At 36.9% G+C, this 16,643-nt stretch overlaps 1 protein-coding gene across 7 annotated transcripts in view; it reads left to right on the forward strand.

Annotated features, from left to right (window-relative positions):
* Positions 1-16,197, forward strand: part of LOC129258929 (transient receptor potential cation channel subfamily A member 1 homolog) — a 39,945-nt gene extending 23,748 nt beyond the window's left edge. For 6 of the 7 annotated variants that reach the window (XM_064098506.1, XM_064098505.1, XM_054897172.2 and 3 more), the window contains 5 exons: positions 4,871-4,962; positions 6,760-6,984; positions 7,444-7,512; positions 13,487-13,660; positions 14,623-16,197. In XM_064098506.1, coding sequence (XP_063954576.1) covers positions 4,871-4,962; positions 6,760-6,984; positions 7,444-7,512; positions 13,487-13,660; positions 14,623-14,853 — 791 coding nt within the window. In that variant the 3' untranslated portion in view covers positions 14,854-16,197. The remainder of the gene's footprint in view (positions 1-4,870; positions 4,963-6,759; positions 6,985-7,443; positions 7,513-13,486; positions 13,661-14,622) is intronic. The other variant, XM_064098507.1, reaches the window with a different exon arrangement.
* The last annotated feature ends 446 nt before the right edge of the window (positions 16,198-16,643 follow it).

A 16,643-nucleotide genomic window follows, 5' to 3' on the forward strand; every position in this document is an offset into this window, starting at 1 on the left:
GATGCACTTGTAGTAATTGTAATCATTTTTTTTCTTTCATAGAAAGACTTTATTCAAAATCAAACACGAAAGCAATTCAATTTACAGAAAAATCATGAAGCGAACATATTTACAACAACTGTACAGGCGTACTATTATCTATAGATAAAACAAAATTATGACGTTTTTGACTGGGAACCCTTTCAATTTCACAATAGCGTTTCAATACGTTCTTAAACGAACTAAAACACAACCGATCTCCCTTACAACGTGTCGAAAAAATAAAATATTTAGCGTAAAGAATATAACGGTTTACAGTAGAGTATTGAGCGTCAGGGCAACCAAACAAAAATAAATTCTTATTCAAATACACGTCATTGTTCAAATAAGAGGTTTGGAAGTTTTGAATGAATTGTTGAGTTACAGGGCAGTCCCAAAACAGATGTGAAATGCTTTCAACAGACGAAGAACAAAATGTACATAAATTAGATTCAGACAAGCCAATATCGTAAAGATGTTTGTTCACCCCCATTATCCGATTGAAAAGTTTATATTGAAAGTAGCGGAGTTTTGTTAAAAGACAGCATTTAAAGGGAATCATATACAATCTATTCCAATTATTAACCGGTTCATTTAAAATGGATGCCCATTTTGTTTGCGAAGTAGGGGACTTTAAGATTTTATCAACAGAAATTCTATGGATAAACTTGCATACCTTAAAAACATTATTTAAATTATACAACAAATCTTCTTGAGTTGTTCTACTCTCAACAAGATGTTGACGAAAATGTTTCCATTCATTGGGTATTGCAGAAATCAATGAATAATATTCATGAAAATTACAACTAATTTTGTATTTTTGTAAAAAAGTCGTATGTGAGAGAAAATGGTTTTGTTCATCCATGAAATGTTTAATACTGATGATCCCATTTTTAAGCCAAAGTTGTTTATATATAACTTTCCCATCTATTTTAATCAATGAGTTATTCCATAACACTTGATTCTTTATATTCAATTCAGATAAATTAGGAGAGAAAGTTAAATAACTCCAAGCGATTAAAATTTCTCGAATGAATTTATTTTTTATTTCTAATATTTTGGGATCATCGTATTTTAAATTACATGTCCAAAACAATTCTCCTCCAAAGGTGACCAAGTTGTGTTAAAAAAAACATATCCATTTTCCTTTATTTTCTGTGCTCATATAACGTTTAACCCACGCAATTTTCAAGCCAGAAATTACAGAAAGTAAATGTAACATTTTCAATCCACCTTGACTATAGTCTCCAATAATTGTAAGACGACTGATTTTATCCGGTTCTTCATTCCAAATAAAAGAGTAAATTAAATGTTCTAATTCTTTCAAAAAATCTTCTGGAGGTTTTGGTAATACAGACAATAGAAATATAATTTGTGAAAGGCCGAGTTACTTCAAAATAGTTATTTTCCCTATTGGAGTTAAATTTCTCATTTTCCATACTCTTAAAACATTCTTTATTTTCTTAAGCTTTGGAATAAAATTCAATTCAAATATGTCTTTTAAGTCAGGTGAAAAATATACTCCCAATTATCTAAATGGGCCATTAGAAAATCTTAATCCGGAAAAGTATATGTCTGGAGGATGTGCTTTATAATAACCAAGTGCCACAATTTCAGATATATTTCGATTAATGCAAAGCCCTGAAAAAACCTTAAATTCATCCAAAATATACATAATATAGTAATTGTAATCATGATAAACATACGCATCTCACTAATCAAATATTGCGAGAGCGAAGCGCCAGCTGAAAATTTATGAAATTCAAACCTGAAGAGGGGCATTTTAAGCTTGTTTGTAGGAATTCACGAAGACCATACGTATTTAACTCACCAAATGATGCGAGCGCGAGCTGAAATTCTAGTATATATTGAACCCAAACAGGGATATTTGAAGGACATTTTTAAGGAATCCATTAAGACTATACATATCTTACCATAGTCATCTAATGCGAGTGCCAAGAGCTTGCTGATTTCGTTAGAATTACATCTTAACACATGAGGCACTTTTGTAGTCATTGTAATCATGATTATCATACGCATCTCACTAATCAAATATTGCGAGCGCGAAGCGCGAGCTGAAAATTTAGGAAATTAAGACCAGAAGAGGGGCATTCTAGGCATGTTTGTAGGAATTCACTAAGACCATACGTATAATTATTTCACTAACCATATGATGCGAGCGGAGCTGAAAATTTTTTATATTCAGATCAGAAAAAGGTTGATTTTAAGGACTGATTTTTAGGAATTCATGAAGAGCAGACATATCTCACCAATCAACTAATGCGAACGTAAGCATGGACAGGAAATGTTTTATATTAAGACCTTAAAATGGGGCAATCACTTTAAGTAGTCATTAAAAAGAAGCATATATCACTACATGAAACAATAATAACTCGAAGTGCGAAAAAAATATATTTGGTTCATATTCACTTGAGAACGGGAGGTTTTAGTACAACAGGATTATATATCTCGTTAAACAGACAATACGAGCACCATGAACAATGGAGACATAGGCAAATTATGTTTCGTAAGGTTATGAAAAAAGTTCCTATTACATATAACATAACATAATCATAATATAATATAACATTATAGTATAGACATATGGACTGCTTTGAGAGGCATGGTTGTTTCTAGAGGCTCAAGGGGACCGCAACGCGACTATGCCCGAGGGCATGGTCTGGCCGATGTGGTACCCGCGAGCCGAATTGAAACAACCATGCCTCGAATATAAAAGCAGTCCATATATATTTTATGAACCGAATTATTAAACATTAGATCTAACGTTAGGGCCTAGTCTAGGTCTAGATCTAAAATCCCTGGCCTAGGCCCCAAGCTAACGTTAGGTCTAGGACTAGGCCCTTACTTAACCCTGACCCTGAAGTTAGGTCTCCAAATCGAATATCAAAGCAGTTCCCGAGCAGTTCATACCGATAGGTACTAGGCCTAGGCCTAGATATTTTTAGGAACCAAATATAGGGTCTGATTCTGAATAGGGTCCAGGCTAGATCTAAAATTCAGAAATAAATCCCCATTAGAGTATAATCTAACGTTAGATCTAGTCCACTAAACCTACGTCCAAACGTTAGATCTAGATCTAATAACTTCTAAGCTAACTAACGACAATTATTAACATTAGATCTACCCGTCCTACATCATATGTCCTAACGTTGTCGTTTGTGATACCTATAGTTATAAGTTAGTAACGAGTAACTTACGTTATGTTACAAAGTGCAGTGACCGTCTAATCTTTTCACCCGACTCACCTTTTGCGAGCATGCATTTGAGCGAACTGCGACAAGACTTGATGATTGATACATCCGTTATGTCCTTAATAAGTTAGTTTTCTTTTCAATAAATGCCAGTTATTTTAACAGGAATTAACAAGCAAAAGTCAAAGATTGGCATCGTTCCATCGATGTGTCATCTCCGTTGCGCGCACTTGCGCAATAAGTGCGTAAATGCGCGAATTGTCTAAAACTGTCGATCAAATCGCACGGATATTTATGGTATCCGTAATCACCGCAAAAAGCATCATTTTGCATGCAATCAAATGGGGATCTCAGCCAAATTTTGCTATGCCCGTCGTCAAGGGGCGGGTCAGGGGGCAACGGGCAGAAATCTTGTTAACTATGCCCGTTGCCCTTGGTTACCACCTTAGTTTTTTGTTTTGCAGGCATGGTCGTTTACATGACCTCAGTTTTGACCAATCAGAGGAACGGATTATTCCACATTCTTAAAGAGAGGTTTATAATGAACAATAATTTATTTTTTCCCACTACGTTTCCCTTCCTTTCTCCCTCTTTTTCCTCATTTCTCCCATTTTTTTTTGCAAGCCACTGGTCAAAGCACAAACACTGCCGGTGTCGCTACCTTCTACATTCGTTTGGAAGACATAAGTGTTATTGCTTGACAGTGCATGAATAATGTTAATATTGTTGTATAATTTTGATAATATTCGTACGGTGTACAGTATTGCATGACACTGCACTCGAAATCTGAAATGTTGACATTATACAATGAACAATACGACTATTAATATAGACCTAGTCATGATGTGAGATTCATTCTCATTTTCAAACCCTTACATCAGGTCATCTTTAGGAAAACTGATTATTGTAATATAATAATCATCATTTTACATACCGCAAATTCCAAAATGCCTCTAAGCGGTTAAGAGAAAGGAAATATGAAGTGAAAAAGAAATAGGAATACTTTGCACTATGTTTAACATTGTAAGGTGAACTAAATCAATCAATAAGAAAAGTAGAAGATACCTTTTTCCTATTTCCTATTCACATCCTATACGGTAATAATGGATGTTATATCATCCGTATGATCATGATTTAGAGGGATGCATTATGCCACAAGAAGAAGAGTTATAAGGGGTGCAATTCAGATTTGTTGGGAGCATTTGAACCACTAGACCTACCCCATCGTGCGAAATTACAAGGAAGATCCGATAGCTTACATATGTTATATCCGTCATAATTGGTCTAAACCCCGTTATGTGACCAAGTTAGTTCCAGCCGACGTCCCAAAATCAGGCAAAAATGCCATGAACATGATGAATCCTGACATCTGACATCACAAGCTGAAAATAGCACCTTGAGACGCTGAGACCAAAACAATAGACCAAAACACACGTCTTTTGATCGACTATTTTTCTTCCGCGCTGCGCCCTTCAGGAAAATAGTCTTATTTGTTCAATGTACACTCTACATGACATCGTATTTAAGTGGATGATCGAAAACCTCTATATTTCAATGTGGATTAATAGAAGTAAGTATAACACAAATATATATATATATAACACAAATATATGCATATTTCCATTTTCTTTAAATTGCAGATATCACACGAACATTCCTGAAGTTTGGATTTATCTTGTTTATGTTCATCATGGCGTTTGGACTTACATTCTATGCTCTCCTCATGAACCAGGTGTGTTTATACACCATGTACACAATGCAATGGTAGCCATTTAAAGGACAAGTCCACCCCGACAAAAAGTTGATTTCAATAAAAGAGAAAAATCCAACAAGCAAAACTCTGAAAATTTCATCAAAATTAGAGGTAAAATAAAAGAGTTATGACATTTTTAAGTTTTGCTTCATTTCAGAAAACAGTTACATGCACATCCCGGTCGGTATGCAAATGAGGGAACTGATGACATCACTCACTCACTATTTCTTTTGTATTTTATCATACGAAATATGAAATATTCTAATTTTCTCCTCATTGCCCTGAGAAACAAAGTTTCATTAACATGTGGAATCAGCATTGTTTAATACTATATGGTGTAGTCAAGATGGTCCTTATCATCAAGCATGTAAAAAATGAAATATTGTATAATTTAAACAATAAAAAACAAAAGAAGTAGTGAGTGAGGGACATCGTCGACTCTCTCATTTGCATGTGACTAAATTGTGCATGTAACTATTTTGTGAAAAATAAGCGAATCTTTAAAATGTCATAACTTTCTCCGATTTTGATGAAATTTTCGGTGTTATGCTTTTTGGATTTTTCTCTTTTTATTCAGATCAACTTTTTGTTGGGGTGGACTTGTCATTTAATAAATCCATCATGTGTTTAGTACTTATGGAACATTTTAAAGAATGAATAAAGATGTTTTTGACAACGTTGACTAATTATTTGACTATTGATAACTGCTTGCCTACATTTGATTATGATTGAATTTAGAATCTAATCCGGAATAGATTATTTCTTCACAGGATGACAATATGTAAAATTTATATAAAAAACAATGATTAATGATTGTGTTAATGATCTCATGCAAAGGTTTCCCATTTTTATGCCCTCCATGTGACGTCATCTAAAATTCGATTATATATATATTTTTTATCGTTTTCAATAATGATAATGCAAAACATATATAGGGGCTTAATAAGCGCGTTTCTAAGCGCGCTATTTTGTAATTATGATCAACACTTGGTGACAAAAATGAAATATGCATAAGTAAACAAAAAATATATTAAAAAAAAGAAGAAAAGAAATATGAAACAATATATATTAAAGAATGGCAACCATGCATATTAAAGTAATCATCGACGCATGGCCAGCCATGCATCCGGTAAATAAGAAACGCGTCGGTAATTACTTCTGCATGGTTGTCATGAAAATTGATTTATTGCCAAAATTTTCGACCATTCTATAAAACAAGTCATACACAGGTTTGTTCGTGAATCATTAACTATTGATAAATGCTTGCTTACATTTGAATATGATTAAATTTAGATCTAATCCGGAATAGATTATCTATTCATAGATGACAATATGTAACTTGATAAAAACAATGGGAAATTATTGTTTTTATGATCTAATGCACAGATATCCCATTCATGCCCACTATGTGACGTCATCTACAAGTAATCCATAGCAATAATTGTTATCGTTATTTTTTTAATAATAAGAATATCATTAAAAAAATTATAAGGCTTTAATACGGGTGTTTGTAAGCGCGCTATTTTCTGTTCATGATTAACATATACGGGGACAAAATGAAATTAGCATAATTGAAAAAAATATTACAGAAAAAAGAAATTGTGAAACAATACATACTAATATTAAAAGCTGGAGTGCACCTCCAATTGACCGACCCATAACTAGAAATCATATAGTAAAAAAGTACGTTTTGAGTAGGACTTGGTATTATGTATGTAAGGAGTAATTGATTCCAAATGTGATAAACATCATTATCATTGTTATCATCGTCTACAGAACGCCTTCCACTCCCTTGAATACTCTTTAGCGAAGACATTCGTCATGATGATAGGCGAGTTCGACTTCCAATCCATCTTCTTTGCTACGGACTACAAGGATTCTGAGTCTATTTCACTGATGGATAATGATGCTTTCATGGGAACGGTATTCTTATCGAAACTCACCTATGTCTTCTTTATTCTCTTCGTCGTCCTCATGCCCATCCTCATGATGAATATGCTGGTAAACACACATTAATACACAATCACACATACACCCACCCTCACGCACACCACACCACACACCCTCGCAGATATTCGCCCACACACCCTAACCCCAAATGCTTTTTTTTAATTGATTCCATCTACAGCAAACTAACGAAAGACTGGAATCTTTTTTCTTCTCATTTATTAATATATTCATCTCTATATATCATCCATGTATGCATATATATGTGTATAAGAACACCCACACACGCATCAATCCTCACACACACGAGTGAGACAGAGACAAAGATATTAAACAGAACAACACAAAGGGACGGAGCAAAGAGAGAGAAGGTGGTGTAAAGATGGTAGAGATCATTATAAGAAAATATATGCACAGTCTTTTCCGACTCCTGGATTTTTAAACCAAAAATATATGATTAGATTATAATCACATTTATTTGAGCGAGTAGACTTGTCTTCCGTTTACTTTCAGGTCGGTTTAGCTGTCGATGACATCCAAGCTATACAAGCTAAAGCACATCTGCATCGCCTTACAATGCAGGTAAGTGTTGCTATTATGGTGGGTTTTTTTTTTTTTTTTGGGGGGGGGCTTGGTAGAGGGAGCACGCGAACTCTTTATTTAATCTTTACTCTTTTACTATTTATTTTCGTTATTTAATGCCACTTCTTCGGCAGTAAGGATGAAAGCAGGTCACATTCTCGACTGATATCACTTCTCATTTTGCTCTTGTCATTTTTGTGGAAACAATGTGACAGGTTTGAAGTTATTTTTTCATCTCCCCCTCCGAAGAAATCCTGTGCCCCTATCTTTCTGAATTCTTCGATGAGCTCTGGTCAAATGTCAAGAATCTAGATAGGCCTACTAGAAACGAAAGTAAAAAATAGAAGTGGAAAGTAAACTTCTGTCGGTTTAATCTTTCTGGATTAAGAGGAGAAAAAAAGACAAATACTTATATCTGAATTACCTCAAATAATCCTCGTTTTATATTGCATCCTTGTTATGAAACTTTTAAAGGAAAGACACATTCAATATTGAATGGTGAACTTTTGAGTAAGATTTTCCAAGCAGAACTTGCTTTCACACTTTGACTCTTTTCATCTCTGTAAGCACTCGCGTAAGGATTATGGTGGACTGGTTTGTGTGAGGGTGTGTTTCTTGGTGTGTTCGTGGGGCTGGGGCAAATTTAAAATAATTAGAGAAAATTTTTGTTGACGTGCATATTAAAGCATTTTACCTCGATTTATTTCCTTTATCTTCTTTTCTTTATCCCTTCCTTCATTTTCTTCTTTCCCTTCTTCTTTTTCTCTTCATTCCCCGTTTTCTTGCTTGTTTTGCACCACGAAAAAGGGAATCGTGACCAGTTCGCACCTTGTCTGCCTATATATTATACTTTTCTTTCCTATTTTTTTTGTTAAAAAGGAGGCAAGGGCCTTTAGACTCCTAGATTCACAATTTTGATTTAAAAAAAAATGAACAAATGATATTTCTTCATTTACAGAGGGGATGGATGACCGTTTGGCAGGGACTCTTTCTTTTTATCTTAATCTGTTTTCTTTCCCCCTCTTTCCCTTCCTCTTTATTTCCTTCCGATTTATCGACCAATAAATGGCAAAGGCTACTCCTTTTTATAATTCCCTGTTCCCATTTTTTCTTTTCTTCCCCTTTTCTCAATTTCTATTTCCCCCTTCCTTTCTTCCCCCTTCTCCCTTGTAATCATCCCCTTCTCTTTCTTTCCCCTCTCCGTTTTAATGAGAGGGGGAAGTGGGCAAAACATAAATGCACAAACAGATGAATTTCCAGCTGAGGTCTATAATTTATAAAGTGCAGTGAGCCTATGACTTTATATTTCTTGTGTAATAACTAAAATAGAAGTTGAAATAGAATCAATCAATTACATATATTCTATGTTTTTTAATATGTGAAAATGAATATATGACTACGTCAAATATTATAGGTTTAATCGCCGTGGTGTAGATTTTTCAAAATTTCTGGGGACAACTGTGTGTGTGGTGCGTAGAGGATGGTGATGCCTCTCCCCTTACCCTTGGTGCCTATAGTGACCATGGTCGTACACAAGATAACGAACAAGGGGGTTGTCCAGATGCTGGACCTTCGATATTTTGTTTTCCTCCACACACTGCGCTCTAACCACTGTTCGCTTTTCCCATTGATCGCGCGATCCCCAAATTTACCCTCGTACCGAAGAGGGTAAATTTTGGGATCTTCTTCTTCTTCTTCTTCTTCTGTATCCTTCCTCCGCTGTATCGGAGATCCGCAGTTTAATACTGCATTAATATTAGCGTTACATATTTTGACGTGAGAGTAAGGTAGACCGAGAGAGGTGAATCTTATGCAAGAAATTTAAGACAAGTAGGTTGAGGTCGTTTCTGGAGGAATCTGCTAATTCGACGTCAGGAAGAAACAGGACGGAAGCGGTAAATTGTTGAGGTTCTTGATCATTGAAATGCACAGAAAAATACTGCAGTTCCTCGTCTTCTTTTATTAAGTTTAGAAGTGTTTTCCTGTGTGTGCTAAACGCTGGGCATTCTCCAACAAAATGTACAACACTTTCCAGTTCGGAGTGGCAGAACTTGCAGGACTTTGTGGTACTTTGATTCAGAGAGAATAACCTTCTATTCGTTGGGTATGTACTGCAGGATAATTGAGCTCTGATGGACATAGCTTCCATCAGGAGAGGGCTGGAGACTTGCTTTGGGTAATAATTCTTTTTATCACGTTGGGTCATGCCCGACCATAGACTTAGAGAAGATTTTTTAGCAATTGCAATTTCAAGGGCAGCATAGTGTTGTTTATAAATTTTTCCCAGTGCTAGCTTCTTCCATACTTTATATGGAATGCGATCTCTAAGGATGTTAGTGAGACTTGGAAGCTCATAACTATTGAGGATTTTTATCCAGCGTCTTACCAAAGGTGTATTGTATGCTATACCATTCAACAGGATTCTTCTCTCAGTGCGCTCGTCTGAAAGGCTTGCATATTGCCCAAGTATGAGAAGAATTTCATAGTCTATTCGCTTATCCATTGGGAGGATATCGAGCAATAAGTAAACAATTTCGTCCGCCGCACTCCTTGGCAAACCAAGCACTCTTTTAAAAAGAAATGTTTGAGCCTTGTTCAGACGGGACAGCATGTAGTTGGTAAGTTGAATAATCTGAATCCCATATAGCATTCTTGGTATGCAGAACATTTTCCAAAGATGAGTACATATTGGTGGCAGCAGGCGTAGAGTTCCTTGCTTGGTTCCAGTGAGAGAGAAGAAGGTGTTATATCCCTTTGAAATGATGTTATTGGTATGGTCAATATTACAATTGCTTTTTACTATGCCAAGGTGTGGGTGCTCTCTGTTTTCCTTGATCGTCATTCCTCCCATTTTCCACTCGACTAAACTTATACTGGTTGATGCTTTTTTGTTTATTACTACTACGGCACTTTTTTGTGGATTAATTTTATATCTCCAAGCACAGGAATAAGAGAAGGTGAGGTCCAGCATTGATTGGAGTTCTCGGGGACATGTACTGATTAGAGCAACGTCATCTGCTAGTACTATCACTCCCATGTAGCAACCATTAATAGAGCATCCAAGACAAGCGTTCCTTAGTGATTTGATCAGGCCCTCGATGAATACTGTATATAAGGTGGGAGAGAGCACACTCCCCAGTTTTACACCTTGGAGGATTTGAAAAGGAGAGCTGACTTTTCCTTCCCACATGACTCTACTGGTACTACCGTTGTAGAACTCTTCCAGTGTAGATAACAGGGATTCATGGAGGCCTAGGTTTTGAAGCTTAGAAAATAGGCCTTTATGCCGAACGATGTCAAATGCTTTATGTGCGTCGAGAAGAGCAAGGTATGTTGTACATTTCTTGGCAGAGTTCAGTTGGATTATTAATTCCAGTGAAGATGCAGTAAGGAGGCAAGATTTGCCTTTCTGGAATCCAAATTGTAACTGGTCTGGGACATCATTTATTGCTAGTGGAATTTCTAGTTGAGATTTGATGAGCATTTCCAAAACTTTACCAATTGTTGAAGAAACTGTTATGCCTCGGTAGTTAGAAGGATCTTTTACATCTTTACCCTTTCCTTTGTGAACTGGGACTATAAGGCCGGACTTCAAAGATTCAGGAATATACTTTAGGGATATACATCGATTGAAGAGGGCGAGAAGTAATTTCTGAGCAATTGGGCCAAGATATATAAGATGCTCAGGAGATATATTATCAGGTCCTGCAGCTTTTTGTTTCTTGAGAGAGTTAATAGCTCCATCTAGATCTTTTGAAGTAGAGGGTTGAAGTGGTTGATTCAAATTGTCCTGGAACGGGCGAGTGGGAATAGCTTCATCCAATTCAGGCGGAGAAGAGGCACTCATATAATCCGGTTTAGCAAGATCTGAGAAATGTAAGTTGAATCCATCTAGAACTGCCTCTCCTTCATATGTTGTACCCCTATAGGACAGTGTATCAGTGGACCGAGATCCTTTAGTGCTTTTGACAAGCCTATAGAAAAGTTAATCATTGCTACCTTTAGCATCCTCAATTTCTGAAAGGAGATTATTGTGATACATCCGCCGTGCTTGCCTGATGCTACTTCTAAATAGACGTTTTGTATATACATGCTTGATCCAGAGAGGGTCCTTGCCTTTTGGTTTTCCGCTGGCCCTCCAGAGACGCCAATAATATTGAGATTGTTTATAACATGCCTCTACCTTTTTGGTCCACTCTCTTTTCCCTTTCCTTTTTCTTTTCTGACGGCCCTTTGAGTGTGGTAGAGTTAGTGATACCTTCAACATTTCTTCGCTAAGTTGATCAAGCAGCAAGTCGATTTGAGTCGGATCCAAGCACATTGCAGGAAGATTTTAGAAAAGGTTCTTTGATATTTGTTTCATACGAAGAGTATAGAGAAGGTGCAGCTGGTCAGCACTGCACTGATGCCAATATATCTTAGGACGAAGTATAGACTTTCCAGATCCTTCAGCTTTGCGATCAGGTATATCATGATCTACTTGATAATTGGCTAAAAGTGATAGTGAAAATGTCACTTTAACCGGTGTGTGGTCAGAGGTGTTTAAAGGATCATCATGCTGAATAAGAAGGTCAGAGAAGCAGTTTTCGAGTTTTTCAGGAATTATGAAGTCATCAATGTATGATTGCCGTAAACCATCATCTGATTGGAAGGTGTATAGCTCCTTTTTATTTTGGAGAGATGATAAGTTAATCATGTTCTCACTAATCAGAAATTCCTTTTAAAGGATCATCAACGCTTTGTAGGTTTCTTACACGATGCATTTGTCAGATCAGCATTCAGATCTCCACCAAGTATAATCAGGGCCTCTTTATGGGTTGTTTCGATGTGGGATATGGTAGAGAGCATATGATGATACTCAGAAATACTATTGGCATCAACATCACACGGAAAGTATCCATTGCAGATAATTAAATGCGAGTTTGAAGGCTCATGGAGTAGATCTGTGATGACTAATCTTTGCGATTGAGATTCTATCTTTGTTGCTTTCCAAGAGCTTGATGTTCTGATGAATGTAGCTACTCCTCCCCCCGGGGGGGGCACTCGACCAAAAAAGTGGTAGGGGTGTGCCACAGGCGAGACCAAAAACGGGGGCCTTGGAGCGGGCTCATTGTAAAAAGGAGGGTCCTCGGAACGGGCTTCGGAACTACAAATGTTTGTGAAAACGGGGGTCCTTGGAACGGGTCGCCTGCGTGCGAGTGCGTATGCATCCCTATGGAACGTACATGCAGCTAGCCCGACGGCACGACTGACGGGCGCGCTAGCGCAGAGGCAATGGTCGGACAGCGAGCTACGGCCGCTTTTCACCAAAATTGCGACCGGAACGGCGTAACGGAAAATATGCGAAGCCCTGGAGCGGATTTTTTTCTTCTTTTTTCTCGAGAAGAAGAAAATGCTATGCTCTGGAGCGGTTTTCTTTGTTCTTTTTCTCAATAAGACAAAAATGCTATGCCTCGGAACGGAAATTTGAGTGTAAAAATGGGGGTCCCCTCCGCGGCACATACCCACTATGCATTATATACTGAGTGCCCCCCCCGGGCTCCTCCCTTTGCTCTCCTTCTTGGTAGTGGTAATGATGAGTTATTTTGCTGTGATATACTAAAGACTGGGAAGTTATCATTGATATTAGTAAGCTCATTAAGGTCCCAATGGTAAAGCCAGTGTTCTTGAATTAATAGGATATCCAATTCTTCTAAAAGACGTGATATGAAAGCATTGTTAGATTGTGTCCCCCTGATCGCATTGTGCCCCCCATTGATCGCGCGATCAATGGGTTAGTGCAGTGTGTAGGAAAAGCGAACAGTAGTTAGAGCGCAGTGTGTGGAGGAAAACAAAATCTCGAAGGTCCAGCATCTGGACTAACAATGGGGTTGTTTCCGTTGTGTGTACCTCTATGTCACTCTCGCTCTTATGCAATTAATTTTCATCCCTGTTTATGTTAATGATTGCAAATCCTTTATTTTTTTTCTTCTAGGTTGATTATGCAATGGAACTGCAGTGTAAGTTTCCTCTGTGGGTGTGGCGTTCGTCTGTTATTCGCAGGAAATCGTTCACTGTTAGAAAGAACAAGGTCGGGAAATGGATGCAGCTGATATCAAGCTTGAGGAAAGAGTTGAAGAAAGCGATCAAAATCTGCAATAACAAGCAGGTAGGTCAAAATCATAGACCCGTATTCACAGACGAGAGTCTATTACATGGCCCTGGGAAACGGGAGAGCTGGGGTGATAAAGCATCCCCAAGATTGTCCCGGGGGTGCTGTGTGTATTATTCTCCATGTGCAGCACCCACTGGAATTCTGGAAGACGTGACAAAATGGAGCAATGTAACCAAAATGACCTACAATTTGTATTGATACCCATTTTTTTTTTAGGGGGGGGGTTGCTTGTCAAATTTCTCAAAACCAAAATGACCTTGATTTGGTAGTGGAACCTCTATATTTTGTATTGATACTCATTTTTTTTCTTCAAATTTCTCGAAAAGAAAGTCAATTTTAGGCTTGCCGAATTCATCGGGACAAAAATCACCTTAAGTTTTGGTTAAGTCAGGTTAACCCCTTTCATTTCTTGGCAAATTTACATCAGCATCCCCTGTAAAAAAATCGTTCCCCGGGCATTGGTCTGTTATCGCGCTTCTATTTGACACCCTGGGCCAAAAGTGCGCATTTTGATTGGATTTTTTTTTTCGTTTACACGATGAAATTAGGGTAATTATGTACAAAAATCTGCATAGTCCATGGTCTTGTACCATTATACAATTAAAACATCTTTTGAGAATACGAGCCATACAATTGACTTCTTTTTAAATATAAAACATGCTTCATAATCTTCTTATCTGTATCAAATAATGCATAGAAAAATATGACGGTCATCTCTGGTTACCAAAGTAAAATACATATGAAGAAAACAAAATCATAACATAATTATTAAGTAAACGAATAAAAAAATGCATTGTCGTTAAACCGGCCTGTCCAATGTAAATATTCAGTTATTTGGGTATAGTTTTTATCAGATTCCTCTAATTATCTCTACGACCTCATCACGGGCAATCTTCAAGATTTATGACTTGGTGAAACCTAAATCAAACTAATCCATTGTATTCATTCTATACCAGCTTGCTGAGCCCAGTTCTGATGAGGATCGCATCAAGGATATTAATATGAAGGTTGATGAAGTCATTCATGAGATAAGAGAAGGGCATGGCAAGCAGCTTCAGGAGTCGGAGCGAACACAGAGCTCACAAAAGAGCATCCAGAATCGGGTTGGCCATCTTGAGGACAATATGAAACTCTTGCACAAGAAGATTGATGCGTTGCTTGAAAGAAGTGCACTACCAGGAGAGTGATTCGCGTTCACATTTTCTTATCCTGGTGGGTGTTTCATAAAGCTGTTCGTAAAGTTACGCACAACTTTACGCTCGACTGGAACATTTTATCTCTGGTCTTGTGAACCTGTTTAAATATGTGTGAATAATAATGATAATAATGATCTTACGTCCTTACTCAATTACATAGGTATATATCACTTGATATGAAAAAGGGTTACTAGTCGTGCGTAACGTCATTCGTATCTTGCGAACAGCTTTATGAAGCACACACCAGGTCCCTGTTGTATAAAAGCTACGATTATGTTATTTTTGCCATTCAATGGTAACTACCATGGTAACGCTGATCAAAAGCCAATCAGAATTAAGTATTCCATGCAAGTTATCATTGCATGCCAAAGTTACCATAATGGTAACTTTTATGTTTTGGGGCGCAGGTGCTTGGAAAGACAAGCAAATATATGGTTTGAAGAAATTGTTTTTTGAAGTCTCCGAAGATCGAGAACTAAATTTCGTGGTTTGCAGTTACATTGGATATGGCACTCTGATACTATCATAGGCAAGATGCCCTTACTAAGAATCACAGACCATAACTGTTTTCTGCATGTTTATCTCACAACATTAAAGAATGAAGGACATAATTTTGTTCCTCTCGAATGAAAGCAAACGTTATTGCTTTAATATCTTATTACGTGCTTGAATTGTTGGCCTACAGTGAGACAGAAATGACCATTAGTTTGTTTTTACTTGCAGAATTTTGATTCTCATAAATCACGATATTTCTAGTATATTGCCGAAATATAGTCTGTAAGGAAATACCCACTTTCTCCAAACATTCTTGGAGTGCATATTTATAATGAAAAATGTAAATTTTTAAAAACTTTTAATTTAATTTCCAAAACCCTTCTTTTACCGACAACTCTCGTCTTGAAGACTAAAATCTAGACGAATGTTGACGACGATCTTTACGATCCTGAAGACATGAAATGTTCATGTAACGCCGCATTATACATGTATGAGCATTTACCTATTTAGAAAATGTGTATCTTACGTTTTTAGAAGTGTAAAAAAAGAAATATCTGAATATATTCCCCTATATTACATGCATATACATTAAGCATGAAATTAGCTAGAAATCTGAAGATAAAATACAACTAATCTAAAATCTATCTTACACAATTCTTGTGAATCTCTGTTTATATATAAAACAGCTTTGGCAAAACTTTGTTCAAATGTATTGCAAAATACTTTCCTTACACACAATTTGAATATTTTATTCATATTAAAAATGTTTTGTACTTTATTATTGCTCTGTATACTTTATTGAAAATATGCAAATTGGGAGAAAAATAAGCGTTTGCTTGCAATAAATATGGATGTGTGTGTGGGTGTTTGTGTGTGTTCATCCACCGTGACAAACCTGGACACTAAATTTAAAAGATTACATTCGAATCGAGGACATCCTACAACGTTAGACTCTCCACAGTAAGATAAGAAGTGCGGTCGAATGCAAACGACTGTACATGCATGTGGCATAGGCCAAAAATATTAAACGTTGCAGGGGTTCATGGTTAGCGAGACTCAATTCACACTTTGGAGGAGGTGTTCGCCTTTAACATATTCTCGTTTGGCGTCAAAATTTCGGAAGAAATGTAATGTCTACGGTAGAAGGGTATTTACTGTCAGGGTGTGTGTGGGGGGGGGGTGAGGATGGGTGTGTGCAAACAGTGTGAGTGTATCCCTGCATAAACTATCCTTTAAATCCTTGCCTCGACTTGACTTGAACCAAACCTTTTTTTTGTTTTTACTTG

Source organism: Lytechinus pictus, chromosome 4 (genome assembly GCF_037042905.1).
Source record: "Lytechinus pictus isolate F3 Inbred chromosome 4, Lp3.0, whole genome shotgun sequence".
Classification (NCBI taxonomy): Eukaryota; Metazoa; Echinodermata; class Echinoidea; order Temnopleuroida; family Toxopneustidae; genus Lytechinus; species Lytechinus pictus.